Genomic DNA, 17,513 nt, shown 5'->3' with positions numbered 1-17,513 from the left:
AGAGCCTCTCCTTCGCCGCCTCTTCGTCCTATAAGTTCACATATAGTCCAGAAACCCTAAAAGGAGCGCCGAAACAATTTTACCGATGCTGCAAGTTTTTGTTATGCCACGATCACATCTGCATAACTCTGCAGTACTCTGTCGGAGGAGAAACGATCACGGAGGTCATCCACATCAACCATGTTGCCTCCATGATGATGTGTGAGTAGTTCATCATAGACCTACGGGCCATAGTGATTAGCTAGATTACTCTCTCTTTCCCTCTCTATGATCTTCAATACCATGTTCTCTTTGGGGATCAATCCGATATAATCCTCTTTTGGAGTGTGTTTGTTGAGATCAGATGAATTATGGGTTATGATCAGATTATTCATTGAAGAGTAATTGAATCTTCTCGTAAATTTATAATGACTTTATTATGTATGATTGTTATAGCTATATATGTTTTACGGTCTATGAGTCTTCTTTGGCCTATAGATGAGTGGATCATCACAGGGAATGGTGCATAGTAATAGGTTCAATCTTGTGGTGTCCTCTCCGAGTGACAGAAGGAGTAGCGAGACACGTATTTGTATTGTTGCTACTAAGTATAAAACGACAGGGTATAAACATATTGCTTGTCATACTTTGTATACATTTTGATATCTTGCTTAAAGCGTCATTCTTTTTATCATGAACTTAATACCATAAATGCATGCTGATAGCGGTCGATTGGTTGGGTAATAGTAGTAGATGCAGACAGGAGTGAGTCTATTCGTCACAGACGTAATGCTTATGTACATGATCATACCATGAATAAAATCATAACTATGCGCTTTTTTATTAATTGTTCAACAATAATTTGTCAACCCACCGTATGTTATGTTCTTGAGAGAGATGCCTCTAGTGAAAATTATAGCCCCCGGACATATTCCACATATTACCAAAGCTTCATTTACTTACTGTCGTTTACTTGACCGGCTAGGTGAGGGCGTGGGTGGCAACCTAAAGCCGCTCAAGCCATTTTTTTGCCGGTTGACCATAGACGGACTTATTTCGGCTCGTGGGGGCGCCTTAACGGTTTGAGATGCTCTTAGGGCCAGTTCTGTTCACCTCATAATTCTTCAAAATCATAATTCTCGGAAACTGCCCACATAATCGTCTCGCCACAAAATTGTCTGTCCAGTTCTTTTATGTAATTCTAGCATGTAATTGTTGTTTGAGTTGTATGTTAAAATGTCTAAAACGCCCCTAGACTGAAAATGGAGAAGGGGAGGCGGCGGCGCAAGAGCAGGGTGGTCGGGCGGGGAGGCGTCGAGATGTGGCGGCCCGACTGGAAGGAGAGGAGGAGAAGGGGTGGCGGCCTGGAGACGTGGGAGCAGGGTGACCGGGTAGGGAGGCATCGAGATTTGGCAGCTCGGCGGGATGGAGAGAAGGAGAGGGGGCGGTGGCGGCGCAGGAGTAGGGTGGCCGGGTGGGGAGGCGTCGAGATGTGGCGGTCCGGCGGCATAGGGTGGTGGCCCAACGACGCAGGAGCAGTGTGGCCGGGCGGGAGGCGTCGAGATGCAGCGGCCCGGCGGGATGGATATGAGGAGAAGAGGCGGCGGCGGCGCAGGGGTGGCGGCCCGGCTGTGCAGGACTAGGGTGGCCTGTCTGGGGAGGCGGCGACGCAGGGTGGCGGGGATCTGACGGCTGGCGGCGGCACTGGGGTGGTGGAACGAAACGGGTGGCTCTGTTTTGGCCCTGTTGCGGTGTATTCCTAGTGGCAATTTGAACGTAATATCGCCATTCAATAGGGATAGCAGTTCAAAACGAAAGGTTTTCTTTTGAGTGGCTGGCTAGAATTGTCAGAATTGTCTGGTTTTCACAATTCTGAAAATGCACTAGTAATTCTCGTAATTCTCACATAATGATCGGGAAGAAACGAGTTCTTTTGAAATTGTAATTTCTCGGGAAATAATTCTTAAGAATTGAGTCAAAAGAACTGGCCCTTAGCTATCGAGTACACAGAGGTCCATCCGCCTGGTGACGCCGGTTGTAGATATTTTTATCATGGGCACCGCTCTGCGTCGGCGTACCAGCGCGAGCGCTCCCGTCGGTCGGGCGACAGTCGTTCGATATGACTGCGATAGCCGGCGCACAACCCCGCGTGCCTCCGACTTCCTGCCGCACGAGCACCCCATCCCTCTCCCCCTGTCGTCGCCGCTCGTGCGCGCACACGCTTGTCCCCCGAACTCCAGTTTGAAGCTTTTTTCACTTTGGTTGAAACTTTTTTCATGTCATTTGAAGCTTTTTCCATAACGATTGAAGCTTTTTCCATGTCGCTTGAAGCTTTTTGCTGGTTGTAGCAAAAATGACAGGCTTTCCTCGTCGGTCTGTGGTTGAAGCTTTTCAGACATATGGTTGAAGCTCTTGTGTCAACGATTGCAGTTTTTTGTGTTTCGCTGTCGCCGGTTGAAGCTTTTTTCTAACCGGTTGAAACTTTTTTCATCGTCGGTTGCAACATTCGCGGTTTGCGTGGTGGGTGGCCCTTGATTCCCCTCGTCTCTGGTTGAATCTTTCGACAATGCCGGTTGTAGCATTTTTTATCGCCGGTTTGAAGATTTTTTCGTCCCCGGTTGCAACATCGTCTTCTCTGTCATAGCTTTTCGTCTCCAACACCGGTGGCATCCGATGCGATTCCATGACGGCCGACGGAACGAGATCCAACAGGGGAGAGACGCCGGCCTAAAGGAACACCGCGGATCTACCCGACGAAGGCAGGGGCCGGCGATGTCGACGGCAACAGCGCAGGGGCGCGCGGGGGAAGTACGCGAGGGGACGACGACGGCCTGCGCAAAGGGAAACGCCGATCCACGCAAATCGAATGAATGTGGTGCGTCCGGCCGAAACGGTTCTCCGAGAGCGCCGTGTATAGATGTTTATCATTCATCTATACTTGTGAGAAACAGCGCGTGAAAGCGCACCAATGGTCCGTTGTGCCCACGGCTCCCGACGCCTTGCCGTGGCGAGGCCGCCGTCGACCGGCCAGCGCGAGCCCATCGTCCCCGCCTCCCCCAAGGCCGTCCGTTACTGACATGTGCGCCCACGTTCGCCGTGGACCCGACGGGTCAGCGTCCCGGGCCCATCCCACGAGAAAGCCACGTTCCAGACGCGTCCTTCTTTCCCGGAAACCGACGCGCCACGGGAACTCCGGCGTGCCTCCTCCCACCTGAACCAGCAAACACGTGGGTCCCACCCCCAACTCGAGTGCCGGGCCCGCGGTCAGCGTCCCCGGCGTGCTCGCCATCGGGGCCAGCTTTCCTTGTCGCCGTTCGAAATTCGAATCGAACGCCCTCCCACGAGCACGAGGCGGAGCGAAACGGACGGTCGGAAGCTCCCCCCGGAGGAGAGAAAAAGACAACGGCTACCTCCCCCACCACCCCCGCTTCCGTTTTGTCTCGTCCACATCGGCGTTCTTCTTCTTCATCGGTCGTCACCCCTTTCCTCCTCAGTCCTCACTCACGCCCGCAGTGCCACGCGGACGTCGATGGGGAAGTGGATCAGGTCGCTGGTGGGCCTCAAGGCGCCGTCGTCGTCCGCCGCGCCGGGGAAGGGGCCGCGGAAGTGGAGCCGGCTGTGGCGGGGCGCGTCCAGGGACGCCGCCGGGGGCTCCGAGACGTCCTCGACCACGTCGTCCACGGTCGTCGCGGCCGTGGCGCGGGCGCCGCCCGCAGACTTCCGCGTGATCAGGCAGGAGTGGGCCGCCGTCCGCATCCAAGCCGCCTTCCGCGCCCTCCTGGTATGGTAAACCCAACGCGCAGATTACTCCCACGGTTTCGTGCCACCACTACGTATTCTGATCTCTGATGCGCTGCTGGGTGTCGATGAACTGATGATCTCGCGTGCGGTTGATCAGGCGAGGCGGGCGCTGAAGGCGCTGCGGGGCATCGTGCGGCTGCAGGCGCTGGTGCGCGGCCGGCTGGTGCGGAGGCAGCTCGCCGTCACGCTCAGCCGCATGGAGGCGCTGCTGAGGGTGCAGGAGCGCGCCATGGAGCGCCGGGCGCGCTGCTCCGCCGACGCGCACTCGCAGTCACAGGACGCGCCCACCGACCGCAACGGCCGCGCCCACCCTCTCAGGGAAACCGAGGTGCACACGTGTTTCCATCGCAACATGTCGTACTATTTGCATTACTCGGTAATGTTGAGAATGTACATGTCATTTTTATTCCTGCAATGCAAAGCTGACTGAATGGCTCCATTCCTTGTGGTGAGAATATGTTTTTTTTTTTTTTTGTGGGGAGCATTTGATGGAGGATCGGAGGAGACTGTGCCTTCCTGAAATATGGGCCTCCACTTCTTCTTTTTAGTTAGTTGTGGCCCATGGGCTCTGTTGTTGAGTCCACTCGCTTCCATTCCGAAAGGGAAAAAAAAACAGTCGTATGATGGCACAAATATTAGTTTCCTCCAAAAGAATGCCATTTAGTATTTTTTATCAGATCTGAATTCTAGTTATGGAGTAGTAACAAATCTTGACATGCACACGTTCTGCATCTAGTTGGTAAATAATTACTTGTACAAACAAAATTTTATTTGACCATGCGTTTTGGAGATCGTTTCGCTTCGAGTGAATTCCGGGATGATTTTGAAGCTGGAAATCGTCATCTGAATGCTCGACTCCCAAAGGGAGTTCAATTTAGTTCAAGTAGGTTCTTATATTTCAACTCTTGTATTTTTCTTTTCTTCTAGAGCAGCTTATGCATGATTTGAAAGGTTTGTACTGGTTCCTTAAAGAGAAAGAGATGTCTGGCTTAATATGGCTACTTTTATCTGAGAAGGACTTCTACCAGTATGACTAAGACTGATACGGACAGTTAAACTTCTTTTGTTTCGGATGATGATTGAGTCCATTATAAGATTGTTGGATTTTGCTTTCACATGTACCATGCATGTTTGAATCGATCCTTGTAGTGACGATGTTAGGTGAGAAAAGCAATACGTATACACCAAGGAGATGATATCTTATGCAATTAGTGATAGCCAACCATGTTTTAAGTTCAGAACACAGCTTACACACAATGGAGCCCAGAGGACATTTTTACATTTCTGTAAACTAATGAGGATGAGCAAATATAATATATTTGGTGTTTCCATTGGAGGAACTATGTAAGTTGATTAAGAGATGTGATATCATACTGGTTTGTGACGTAACTAACATTGTTAGCACTGTAGGAACAATGGTGTGACAGGCAGGGTTCTGTCAACCAAGTAAAATCAAGGATGCACATGAAGCATGAGGGCGCAGTGAAGAGACAAAGGGCAATTGCTTATGCTCATTCTCACCAGGTAAATGCTGAACCAATGGGAGATCTGTAATACTGCGTACACACCTTAATTTGATACTGAATTTTGCTCATAATTGCTCCAGCGACAGAGTTCAAGATACAGTGGAAGGCCAAGCTCCCCTGCAAGGTCCCTCAGGAACCACGAGTCTTATATAGAAGGATGGATGGCAACAAAACCCTGGGAGAGCACGCATGTGGACTCAAACCTCGGCGAGTCGCGGCGTCTACAGAGCTACAAGGAGAAGATGAACTTTGAAGATTCCAAATATTCATGTGCTGGCTCCATCAAGATCAGAAGAAACAATGAGTCAACCAGGGTTGAAGCAATGCCTCAACTGGCTCTCTCGGCTTCCTCTTCGGACTTTGGGTGCGATGAGAGCTCTCCGTCGACATCTTCGATGACCCCTGGATACTCTGCCAACACCTTGGGATCAGAGGCGAGATCCGGCAGTGGTGGAGGGCCGGGCTACATGAGCTTGACCAAAGCTGCTAAAGCAAGGCTGGAGGACGCCAGCGACAGTCGTAGAGGGCCGTTTCAGCTACAGAGGCAGCGATCTGGGGGCGTGCCGTATTACAACAGAAGGGTAGCACTCTCGTCGTTGGACTCCGAGAGCAATGCCGGCTCGGATGTTTCGGTCGCCGCAAGGAGATTGAACAGCTTGTCTCTGAAAGGCCAGAGCATGACCCGAAGCTTGGACAAGGAGAATGAGAGTTGGTTCTAGGTTGTTACTTGCTCGCATGGACAAACCCAGTTTGCACCTTGCATACTTTTTTCACAAGTTTCTTCTGCTTTAGCATTATATTTGTACACACCCAGTGTCAAGTTCATGTCCTCATTGCTTGCATCAATAAATATCTTAGATGACATTGGTCAGACAATTGCAAAGAACACTGAGTTGGAAAAAAAACGGCCATCTAATGTGTTACTGGCATGTGGTCCCAACCGCCTCACTGAGTTGGTATATCCTCCTAATTTAAAACCTCTTCTGAGACCGTCTTTTGTTAATCACATCTCCAAGTCATCTACTGCTGAGGACACATGTCAAAAGTTGAATCTCCTGGCTCTACTGCGAGCATCTCCAACAAGTTCCTTAAAAAACAACCCTCAAAGTGGTTATACGGGATATTCATATAATTTAGGGGATGTTTGCAGGTCAGGTACTTTAGCTGATTCCATATTCATATTCTCCAAAAACATGTTTTATCTCTCTCTCTCTCTTTAAACTAGCATATGCATGTCTACACTATTAACATAATAATTCAAATTATTTTATTTCGAACACACATACTTGATCATCATTTCAAAACCACAATTTCTAAAATAAAATTTGTCTCAAAATTCAAATTCAGTAAATGATTCAAAGTGGACATAACGAATGCTCCGACAACATTGATCAAACATGCAGCAAATGGTTCACCTAAAAAAGGACATCAATCATAAAGCATAAACATGAAGATCAATCATACAGCATCACTCCTAACTTCCACTACTATTGTCATGTTCACTTCAATGGCCATCCGCTTTGCCATGTGCATTTGCACCTGCACCCCCTGCCATCTTCGATGCTCTCATTCATACCTTGATTAACTCAAGATACTGTAGGTGGGAGGGGTCAAGTCCTATAGGGCTCATGAACATGATCTTGTATTCTTGCTCCATTTTCTTCGCCTCGGCTTCCTCTGCAAGGACTTGCAACTTCTCTTCTTTGATTGCCGCCTTGGGCTCCTCACATGTCACTTTAAGCTCCACTAATGCCTTGAACTCAAACCACCTCAAGCTGTTCTCTTGTTTTTTCACTTTCTCCAACTTACTTCTGCTTGCTATGATCTCGTCCACCCCAGCCTTGAATGACTGAAGGATTACCTAGGTTGGGCTGGTGGCAACGAACTTGGGTAGAGGAGGCCAGGGCGGTCAGTAGTACAAGGGTCACGGCGGACAGCAAGGCCACAACAGACAGGGGATGCGGGGTCGACGGCGTTGGCGAGCGAAGGGGCCTATGAAACTTCACGCGACAGAGGGAGGTTGTTTCCCGCCAGGTTTAAGTGCCAGGGCAATGCTCTGCGGCGCGCCGGCCCAATCGTTCGGCTGGCCGCACGGGGACCGCCTGATCCGCAGCTGTACAGGGCCGCGTCGTTAGATCTTCATACAACAATTGTTTCTCGATGCAATAAATTTCGTTCACGATGAAGTAATTTTCGTCAACGGTTGCAACAAAAATATAGTTGTAACAAAAAAATATCTACGTAATCGTAGCAAAAAAAAACGAAACTGATGATGTGTGGTATCAAAACAAAAAAAGGGTTGTAGCAAAACAATCTGGTGAACTCGGGTTGCAACTCTAACGAACGTGTATGCAACTTTTTTACTAAACGGTTGCAGCAAAAAAAGATACCGGTTGTAACAAAAATCAACACGGTTGTAGCAAAAAAAATCAACGAACTCGAGTTGCAACCAAACATGGATGTAACTTTTTTAATGAACAAGTTGCAATAAATGGAAAAGGCTGGTAGCAAATTTAACCGCGGTTGTAGCAAATCTACGTTAAAAAAATGTCGCATGTGTGGGCCAGCCACCGCGCAGGCTGCGTGCGACCGGCCGAACGGTTCGACCGGCGCACCGGCTATAAGCGTTTCCCATGTTTATATGGTTTATACATGTCTCCTATTTTCTCGCATATGTGGGAAGCAGTTTTTTTACATGCGATCGTTCCCAACCCTTAAACTTTCATCTAACGACCGTCAGTCATTTTATACCTTCAACCATTCTCTTAAAAACACATTACAACACCTCATCTTCTTCCTTCCCACACTTTCTTTCCAACCGCCCCCACTCATCATCGACCAGACCGTCAACCACAAGCCTCTCCTCCCCGCCCTCCCCTCAACCGCTGCTCACCATCATGTTGCCGCCGTCCCCGACCCTCCCTCTAGCCCCAATGATGCCTAATTTTCTTTCCGACAAACCTGCACCACACACACGCCCCTAAGATAGATAATGGGGTCGTTTGCCATCCTAAGTTAGATAGTCTGGTCGCCGGCGAGCTTGTTCCTTTCCTCCGACGAGTCTTCCTCCCCTTTCATTGTTCGTTCCTTCACATGAAAATCGATGACCCAAATTTTGAATTAAGGCAACTTACGATTACCTATTGTGATTTTTTTTATACGAGAAAGTGGATCTGTTGGAGATGCTGTCACACTGTACATACGGGTCACCAACGAACGGTCGATGAAATTGACAAATCTCCCCGTTTCAATCGGTTGAGATAAAATTGACAACGGCGCGCATGTCGTGTTCCTGAAGATCCCGTGACGCGCCTCGGGGGCTCGGGGGATCGCACATTCGCGCAAACAATTTGCGCTGCTTGCTCGGATTGGCCCTTCCCAATATACGATGCGCTCATCGGATCTGAACCGAGCGCCGTCCATGTATGTAAAGTAAAGCATTCACTTTGCGGTTAACACGTCTCCCTCCCCTTTGACCTGTCTATTTCGGCCACGTTCGACTAACCATCTTGTTGATGATGCCTTTCGCTAGCTAAGCTTTCACCTGCTCGATCGAGACCCAAAGGCCAGAGCCAAAAGTGTGTTAGAGTACTGCTCGTAGCTGTTACCGCCGGCGCTGTCTCCTGACACTGACGGTGCTAGTGGTAACTTGTTCGGTTCGGTGGCGTGCATGCTCCTCGTGCCACAATGGAGGCATGGTTAGACGATCCAGATTTGCATGGCGTACTGTAGGGCCGGCGACGGATGGTCCATGTCTCCATGCGATGCGGCATCGGCGCCGGCGAGAACAGTGCGGCCCATGCCGTTATCCTGAGGCGGGGCAGCGGCAGTCAGTGTGACGGGACGGGCAAGATTCTCGAGGACGGCGGGAGGGAGACAATTCAGAGTTACAGGCTTTCGTCAGAGCAGGGATGGGGGACCCGGGGCTACGGCGATTGGTGTCAATTGGCATGGCGTGGCGTGGTCACCGCGCGCGCGAAAGTGACAGCGACGAAGCAGGGGGCGCGACCCCGACCCCGGAGTTAAATGGAGCCGGTCGTTACCCAGCGTCACCTCGTAGCAGCTGTCTTGACGCCACCACCGTCGGCGCGCGCAGCCACGACGACGCCGCCGCCGCCGCGAGCCGAGGTCGGTCGGAGAAGTGCCCGGTCGGCCGGCGATGGCGGATGGGGCGGCGAGCAGGTTCCGCACGGTGTGCGTCTTCTGCGGCAGCAGCGCCGGCCGCCGCAGGGTGTTCGGCGACGCCGCCCTCGACCTTGGCCACGAGCTGGTGGGTGGATCAAATGGCCAAACTAGGAGCTACAAACTCGCCTCTGCTCTGCCAACGCGCATCTTTGCTAGCTATATGCTCCGCAGCTCCATGGCCGTGCGGCGTTTGGGTTGCGAGAGCTAAGCCGTGTGGGATTCATCGATCCTTGCAGGTGAGGAGGGGCGTCGACCTCGTCTACGGCGGCGGCAGCATCGGCCTCATGGGCCTCATCGCGCGGACGGTGCTCGACGGAGGCCGCCGTGTCGTCGGGTACGTACGTCCGTCCGTGTACAGCTTCCTTCCCTTCTGCACGAGTTCTCCTCTGCTTCTTGCAGAGATGCTCTGCTCTGCCGTTCTAAACTTCTAATACTTGCACTGAGTGTTTCTTGGCAGGGTGATTCCCAGGGCTCTCATGCCCGTCGAGGTACGCTACCTCGACGATTCAGATTTCTATCTATCTACATTCTACTGCACGTACTTAGCATTCTGTACGGGTAGCCTCCCAGAGTAAGAAAATGCTTTCCGGTTCAGTCACGTGGTGTGTACTGATGTTTGAAATTCATGCATCTTCCGACTCATCCTGAAACTGAACTGTGAAAGAAGTGAAAGTTCTTGCACTTTTCCTGCAATAATTTTAAAAGAAGTAAAAAAAACATAGAGAAATTCATGTGAATTTGGTCAAGGTTTTTATTTTTGTCATCTGAATCCAGCCGTACACCTGAAGTTCACTTGGCACATGAGGTTATCTCAGCTGAATTTGAAGTGTGTGGCCAAACATCCAAATTAAGTGCATCTTACTGAAATGCTGACCATGCCATCCCAGGGGGCGACGGATTGACACGTGTCTGATTTTGTACGTACAACATTATATATCCATCTGCCGTTTCTCTGAAAGTTTCACTTCAAATTGTACCGACAGATATTAGGTGAGAGCGTGGGAGAAGTGAAGGTTGTATCTGACATGCACGAGAGGAAAGCAGAGATGGCTCGACAGTCCGAAGCATTCATCGCTCTTCCAGGTTCCACATGTCTAACGATCTTCCTAATCGTTCTGCCATCATCGCTGATAAGTAAGTAGAAATTGCTTACAATTTTCTGTTCATCAGGGGGGTACGGAACCATGGAGGAGCTGTTGGAGATGATAACATGGTCCCAACTCGGAATTCACAACAAACCGGTAAGCAACCGAGGATAGCAAAACGCTCTTATATCATGGAACGGAGGGAGCAGTAGATTATACTGCATGACAAATTTGGCCGCAGTTTTTACTCCAAACGAATCGAGATTTCCAAGGCTTACAAAGAATTAATATCAATATAGGTTGGTCTGCTAAATGTGGATGGTTACTATGACACCCTGCTGGCACTGTTTGACAAAGGCGCCAGAGAGGGCTTCATCAACCCAGATTGTATGCACATACTTGTCTCCGCGCCAACCGCCGCTGAACTGCTGACAAAGATGGAGGTGATTTGATAATTTCTTTGTGAAATTCAACTTTAAATTCTCGTACTACATTTTAAAATGTGTTCTACATGTCCTTTTTTTTCATGTGTCCAGCAATACACTCGGTCGCACCAGGAGGTGGCCCCATCAACGAGCTGGGAGGTCTCCGAGCTTGGCTACACGAGATCACCACCGGCTGATGGATGAACCCTAGCTTTCATTCCACATTTCCACTGATACGATGATGCATTTGTTGTTTTTCTTTAATGTTTTTTCCTATGTGCCAACAGAAATTTAACATCACGATTGAGATATGATTTTCTCTTGGTTTAATTGTACGGTGTGCTTGTCGTTGCCATCTATGGTTTTCAAGTTTGAATTGCATTGCCAAGTATGTTCGTTCTTCTTGTTGTCTAAGGTGAATCCGATCCGGCCTTGGTTGTACGCGTAGAAGCATATGGGACATGTTATAGGTGACTTATACTTTTTTTGGCTTCCTGACAATTTACAAGCATTGCAAAAATTCATAAAAAAGTTACAGTAGCTATTACAAGTTAAGTAATTGACTGGCAAAAATCCATCGTGTGATCTTGTGCACAACTCCATAGTTGTCACATTTTTATACCCAAATTTATATAAATATGTTGCTATGCCTTCTCTAGAGGGATAGCTATAGTTTTCCATAATTGAGAAGACGTAATTTGTTATGTATGTTTATCTAATATAATGAGTGCATTCTGCGTTTTACTTCTTAGTTGGCGTTATTATCTCATTTTACGAGAATTCTACCAGATTACTCATTTAGTTGAAATATATTTACATTTTTACCGTATATAAGTTTTGAACCCATTATGAAGCTCAAGATCATGTTGGCAGCCATGGTATGTCACGACAATCCCCACAGTACAATGAGAGTTGTTGTGGAGTAGTTTAAAGCATACAGGGTGCTCTTGTCAAGCAACCTCCATGACGACCTTCCTATGCTTTGTTGGCCGACCGACGTATGTCGTATCATCCAAAAACTCATCCACAGACCACAACAAATCTTGCTCCACGCGTAAACCGGCAAGGTACTACGAGTATCATGCCCTTAAGCTCAACACACACATCCTCAATAAATCCGCCCATGCGTGTGGTTCTAGAGTTAGAGACGAGTCACTCTATGCCAAGATCAAGATCAACTATGGCTTCATGAGCTCCCTGTTGTACGTCTGTGGGATGCAGGAGCCAACAATTATCCGGCCCACGACAAGAGGCTCATGACGTTGCTAACACGTGGTGAACTGGCAATGAACCTAAGAGATAGTGTAGCTATGCGCTATTTTTTTTCCAGTTTGTGTGTCTTCCTCATGTATTCTCGTTTGAGTTCAAAAACAATCATATGACAAAAGCTAGGCCCGTGTAGATACCAACAACCCTAAACTGACACAATTAGTGTGGACAAGACCAAATAACAACATAATGGTCCTCGAAAACAAATGCCTCCATATGGTCAAAACAGAGTCTTCCTCATTATCCTCCAACAAAGACTAAGGTAGAGCAACAACATAACCTTGAATCAATAAGCCACATGATCACAATTAGTCATCCACTCAAAATCTTTCCATCGTCCATTGATCAGTCAACAACATGTGACCACAGTTAGATTGTGTAGACTTACATTTGTCTCCCAATATGAATGGTCATTTCAGGTTAACTATGACAAAATGGGGCTTAGAAAGCTAAGTGCCACACCCCAACTACTTGAGATGTGGTCCTAAGGTGTGAAAGCGGTCCACAACTTGAATGGAGTAAAATGTAGAAATACATTTGACTGCCAAATTATAGATATTTATCATGCAACTTGCCTAAGGAAGGCCGTGACATGAGCCATCATATACTCCTGAATTTTGTATGAGTGAGTGAAATATAAATTTATTATCACAACAGAATTCTTATATGACGCAACAACAAATGTAGAGAACCAAAAAGTCGGTACCAAATTGAAGTGTAGCACACACCTCTCACAACAGAAGGTAATATAAGTTGGCTAAAGAGCATGTATTCCATGTTATAACCATCATACGAGAGGATTCACCGTCTACATGCACATAGCAAGGGAACTAGGGAGCACTTGGATTTAGAGGCATCAAGTGTGATAACTTCACCAACAACCATTACAGCTTAGATGTTCCAATAAGCTTCACATCCATATGCACCCATATAATTTGGATGAAATGAAGCATAAGTGAATGAGATACAATAAATTCAGAATGGACTCCACATGATCTTCCCTCTCACGCGCCCACCACCACTAGTTTCCTCCTTGTCCTGGCCAACCACAATAGGTGCCCAGATGGATATAATGGTTCGTCGCTGGCTCTACAAATGTATTTATAAACATGGACGACTTACACATACTCTTTTCGTACCTGTCTCCCCTAATCTGCTTACGAATATAGAGGTTGTTACCCAATTGTTTTGACGAAATACATCTCTAAATTATCAGAGCATTTAAAAAATTACTTGTACCCTTGGTAGTTTGTGTCCAGCAATACACTGAACTGCGCTAGGAGCTACTCCCTGCAAGATCTCAGAGGTTTCCTACGCAAAGAGCACCAATGTGTCTAACGGATGAACCCTAGCATGCATTTGCGTCCCAAAGGCAACATGTTACACTCATGAAGTGATGGTCACTAAATTTCATATTTTCTTCCATGTTCATAAGTGCAAAGAAAATTTAATGTCATGACCAAGAGATGATTTTCCATTGCGTTCAATTATACGACGTGCTTGACATGCAAATCTTCACTTTTCAACTTGAATTGCATCACCAAAAGCGTATGAGTTCGTTTACAGTGTTCATGTGTGATTCGGCGAATGATGCACAGATAGGAGTAGCGGCAATGTTACATGTGACTAGTGAGTCACCGTTGATGGGATTTATACTCATTTGAAGCTTATTTTTCATTGATTAAGGAAGCAATGACGATTTGAGTGATATGATTCCTATTCATCCTTGCTTCGTCCTACTTACAGTGAAAATAAAATTTTGTTTCCGAGCACCTTTTTGAAAGTAGGTACATTTTCTTTTGGGATCGGAAGAACTCAAAGTGGGCTACAATTTTTTTATTGCAGCAGATCACCAAAGAGACTCTATATTAGCCATGGTTCATCAACAAAGGCCGACAACTGTGCCAATTGCAAATTGATCTCCACATTCTTCATTTCTTTGATGTCGCTGGATAGGTTGCTCTGTTCTTTCAGCTCCAGCAGCACAACGTTTCTATGGAGCACGACGCCCATGAATTCCACGACCGCATGCACACGAACTACGGTGTTGCCAAAACTAAAGTCATATGTGGTACAATAACAAATGCAAGTAATCAAAAAAAGTAGGCGGCATATTAAATTGTTACTTTTTCTCTAAAGGGAGAATAATATAAGCCGACCGAAGAAGTCGATCTCACACTATGCTCAATACTGGAGGACTTCCAATTATTTTGCACAACACCATTTTGTTATTCTATACGTGTCTTAGTGCACATACAAAGAAAATGACATGCTAGGAGTTAAAAGGATGGGGAATGACACTTCCACATTAAGAGCGTCTGAACCTGCACCTAGGTCACGTGCCCGGGCTTGGCACCATCATTTACATAAACCCCGGTGAGCTTTTCGTTCGACATGCCTTTAGGGCGATGGTTCCGGGCATTCGCCTCACTACCGAGAAATGGCACTTTGTCGGCAAGAGGTGCATGCAGCCCCCATTTAGGGAACCAACCGCAAAAGAATATGTCCTATGTTCTTCGCCACCGTCCGGCCTTTTATCTATGTTCATCTTCATTCCTTTCTTTTGTAGCTTGATCGGGGTTAATCCAACTTGTATTGTGTTCTTTTGCTTGCTAATACATGCAAAGCCAACAATCTGTTTGGTATTTCAGAAACAAAAAGTGCTGCAAGAGCCAGCAACTTCCACCTGTTTTTTGAGCTGAGCCAGTAAGTTTCACCTTTTTTGTAGAAACCGCCTAGCTAGGCCGCTCCATGTTCTATGGGCCCACCAACACCGTCTCCCTCCATGCCTAGACTGACTAACCATAACATATGGCCAAGCCTATTTGGCGCGGGGGGTTGGTTAGCGACCCCCCCCCCCTCCGCGCCCGTACGTAAATTTCTGGGCAGGCCGAAGTAGCCTTTTCCCAGTTTTGGGAACTCTGTAGAACCTTCTCAGACCACTTTTTTAATGATGTTACTGCTTTTTTTTCATTTCCATTCTCCCCTTTCTTTTTTACTTTCTTTATTTTATTCTTTTATTTTTCATTCTATGAACATCCTTTTCAAATTGTGTGAACAATGTTTTTGTAATTGTGAACATTCTTTGAAATCATGAACAATATTTGGAATTCTTGAACATTTTTTGATATAATCGTAAACATTTTTCCTAAATTCATGAAGATTTTTTGTAAACTGCAAACATTTTTTAACTAAAATGATTTTTACTACCATTTTTAAATTCCATGTACATTTTTTCGAATTCATGAACATTTTCTGAATCAATGTTTTTTTGTAATTCGTTGAATATTTTATATTTTCTGTACATAATTTTAAAATGATTATTTTTAATCCATGGGCATTTTCTCAAAACTTTGAACAATTCTTTGAATTTTTTAATACATTTTGAATTCGTTATTTTTTTTTTGGAATTTGAGAACATTTTTAAACTCTCGGGCATTTTTCGAATTTGAAAAAAATTGAAATTGTGAACTTATGAAGAATTTATAGAATAAAAAGTAAAAAAATAAATGAATAAAAGTATAGGGGCCCAGCATTGTTTCTTGCCTAAATATCTGATAATTGGTTTTTTCTGCTTATTTCCTTTTTTGGTTCTTTTTTCTTTCCTTTTTTACTTTTCTTTTCCAATCTAAAGAAGAAAAAAATCGAATTTCAAGAACAAGTTTGAAAATCGAAAACATTTTTTGGAAATCCAGAACATCTTTTGATTTTATGAACAAAGTTTGAAAACGACAAATTTTTTAAATCTGGAACATTTTGTAAAAGCAAGAAATTTTTCAAAATTTAAGAACAATTTTCGAACACAAACTTAGTTTGAAATTGAACGGAATTTAAATATTTCAAACATTTTCCAAAAACACTGAACTTTTTTTGAAAATACCAAACATTTTCTTAAAATACCAAACATTTTTTAAAAGAATGGAACATTTTTTGAAAGCCACGAATATTTTGTTGAAGTTATGATTGTTTTTCATAAACGGCAGCTATTTGAAATTTAGAACATTATTTTAAAAAATTATTGAATTTGAAGAACAATTTTTGAAAATTCAGAATTAAAAAAAAATAGAAAGTATTTTCTGATTTTATGAACAAAGTTTGAAAAATGACAATTTTTTGAAATTTGGAACATTTTAAGATCGAGAACATTTTGAAAAAATTAAGAACAATATTTTAACATGAACTTAGATAAAAAATGAATAATTTTTTGATATTTCAAACAGCTTTTGAAAATACCAAACATGTTCTTAAAATACCGAACAATTTATTAAAATGTTAAACCTTTTTTTTAATTTCTAACATTTTTGGAAGTTATGAATATTTTTGATAAACGGCAACTATTTGAAATTTAGAATATATTTTAAATGCAAAATCATTTTCCGAATTTGAAGAGCAATTTTCGAACATTAACTTATTTTAAAAGGATAAAATAACATTGAAAAAAGAAAAAGAAACAAACAAAAAAGGAAAGAAAAGAAAAAAGAAGAAGGAAAAAAGAGAAAATGGAAAACGAAAAGAAATTGAAAAAAAAAACGGTTTAGGAACCTTCAGGTTCCCAAAACTGTAATCCTGGGACCCTTCTAATGGACCGACCTATCTCGGTGGATCTTTTCCTCCCTGCGTGCGATAGCCCGAGAACTTGACGCAGAATGCGTCAAATTGCATTTTCCCTAGGTCGCTACCAAGCGACTTGTGGGAAATCGGAGCTCTCGTAACATATCCCCACATTGTTACTATGGTCCGATGTTACCCTTATAGACGGATTTCTTAACATGGACTGTTGGCATATACTTGTTTTGCACCGGCCGTCACTGAACTTCTTACGAAGTTGGACGTGATTAGATAATTTTGTGAAGAAGTCCATCTTTAAATTCTGAAAGCATGCAAATTTCTTTACTTGTACACTTGTTTGTTTTACAACAATACACTTGGAAGTACCCCCGACAACGAGGTGCAATATCTCGGAGCTTGGTTATGGAAGAGCATCACTCGCCAATGGATGAATCATAACATGCATTTGCCTCCCAAAACGAATGTGTTCCACTCATGAAATGATGATCAATGAATTTCATGTTTTTGTTCCACGTTCATAAGTGCAAACATAGTTCAATGTCACGATCAAGCGATGGTTTTTCATTGCGTTTACTTTTACAGCGTGCTTGTCATGTATATCTCCAATTTTCAAATTTGAATTGTATCGGCAAAAGTTCGCGGTTCTTTAGTAGTGTAACGTGTAATTCGTACAG

General features: G+C 45.2%; 2 protein-coding genes across 2 annotated transcripts; both read left to right on the top strand.

The window, feature by feature from the left end:
• The first annotated feature begins 3,408 nt into the window (after positions 1–3,408).
• LOC123448182 (protein IQ-DOMAIN 6-like) lies at positions 3,409–6,285 on the top strand. Its single transcript, XM_045124996.1, has 4 exons — positions 3,409–3,760; positions 3,878–4,108; positions 5,191–5,304; positions 5,387–6,285. Exons 1-4 carry the CDS (start codon positions 3,509–3,511, stop codon positions 6,023–6,025), a joined length of 1,236 nt encoding a protein of 411 aa, XP_044980931.1. The 5' UTR covers positions 3,409–3,508; the 3' UTR covers positions 6,026–6,285.
• A 3,082-nt stretch (positions 6,286–9,367) lies between these two features.
• LOC123448173 (probable cytokinin riboside 5'-monophosphate phosphoribohydrolase LOGL7) lies at positions 9,368–11,331 on the top strand. Its single transcript, XM_045124984.1, has 7 exons — positions 9,368–9,576; positions 9,728–9,825; positions 9,949–9,979; positions 10,475–10,574; positions 10,662–10,732; positions 10,876–11,019; positions 11,113–11,331. Exons 1-7 carry the CDS (start codon positions 9,466–9,468, stop codon positions 11,203–11,205), a joined length of 648 nt encoding a protein of 215 aa, XP_044980919.1. The 5' UTR covers positions 9,368–9,465; the 3' UTR covers positions 11,206–11,331.
• Positions 11,332–17,513: the final 6,182 nt, after the last annotated feature.

The sequence above is a fragment of the Hordeum vulgare genome, chromosome 1H (genome assembly GCF_904849725.1).
Source record: "Hordeum vulgare subsp. vulgare chromosome 1H, MorexV3_pseudomolecules_assembly, whole genome shotgun sequence".
NCBI lineage: Eukaryota > Viridiplantae > Streptophyta > Magnoliopsida > Poales > Poaceae > Hordeum > Hordeum vulgare.
This window is presented reverse-complemented; position numbering and strand designations above follow the sequence as displayed.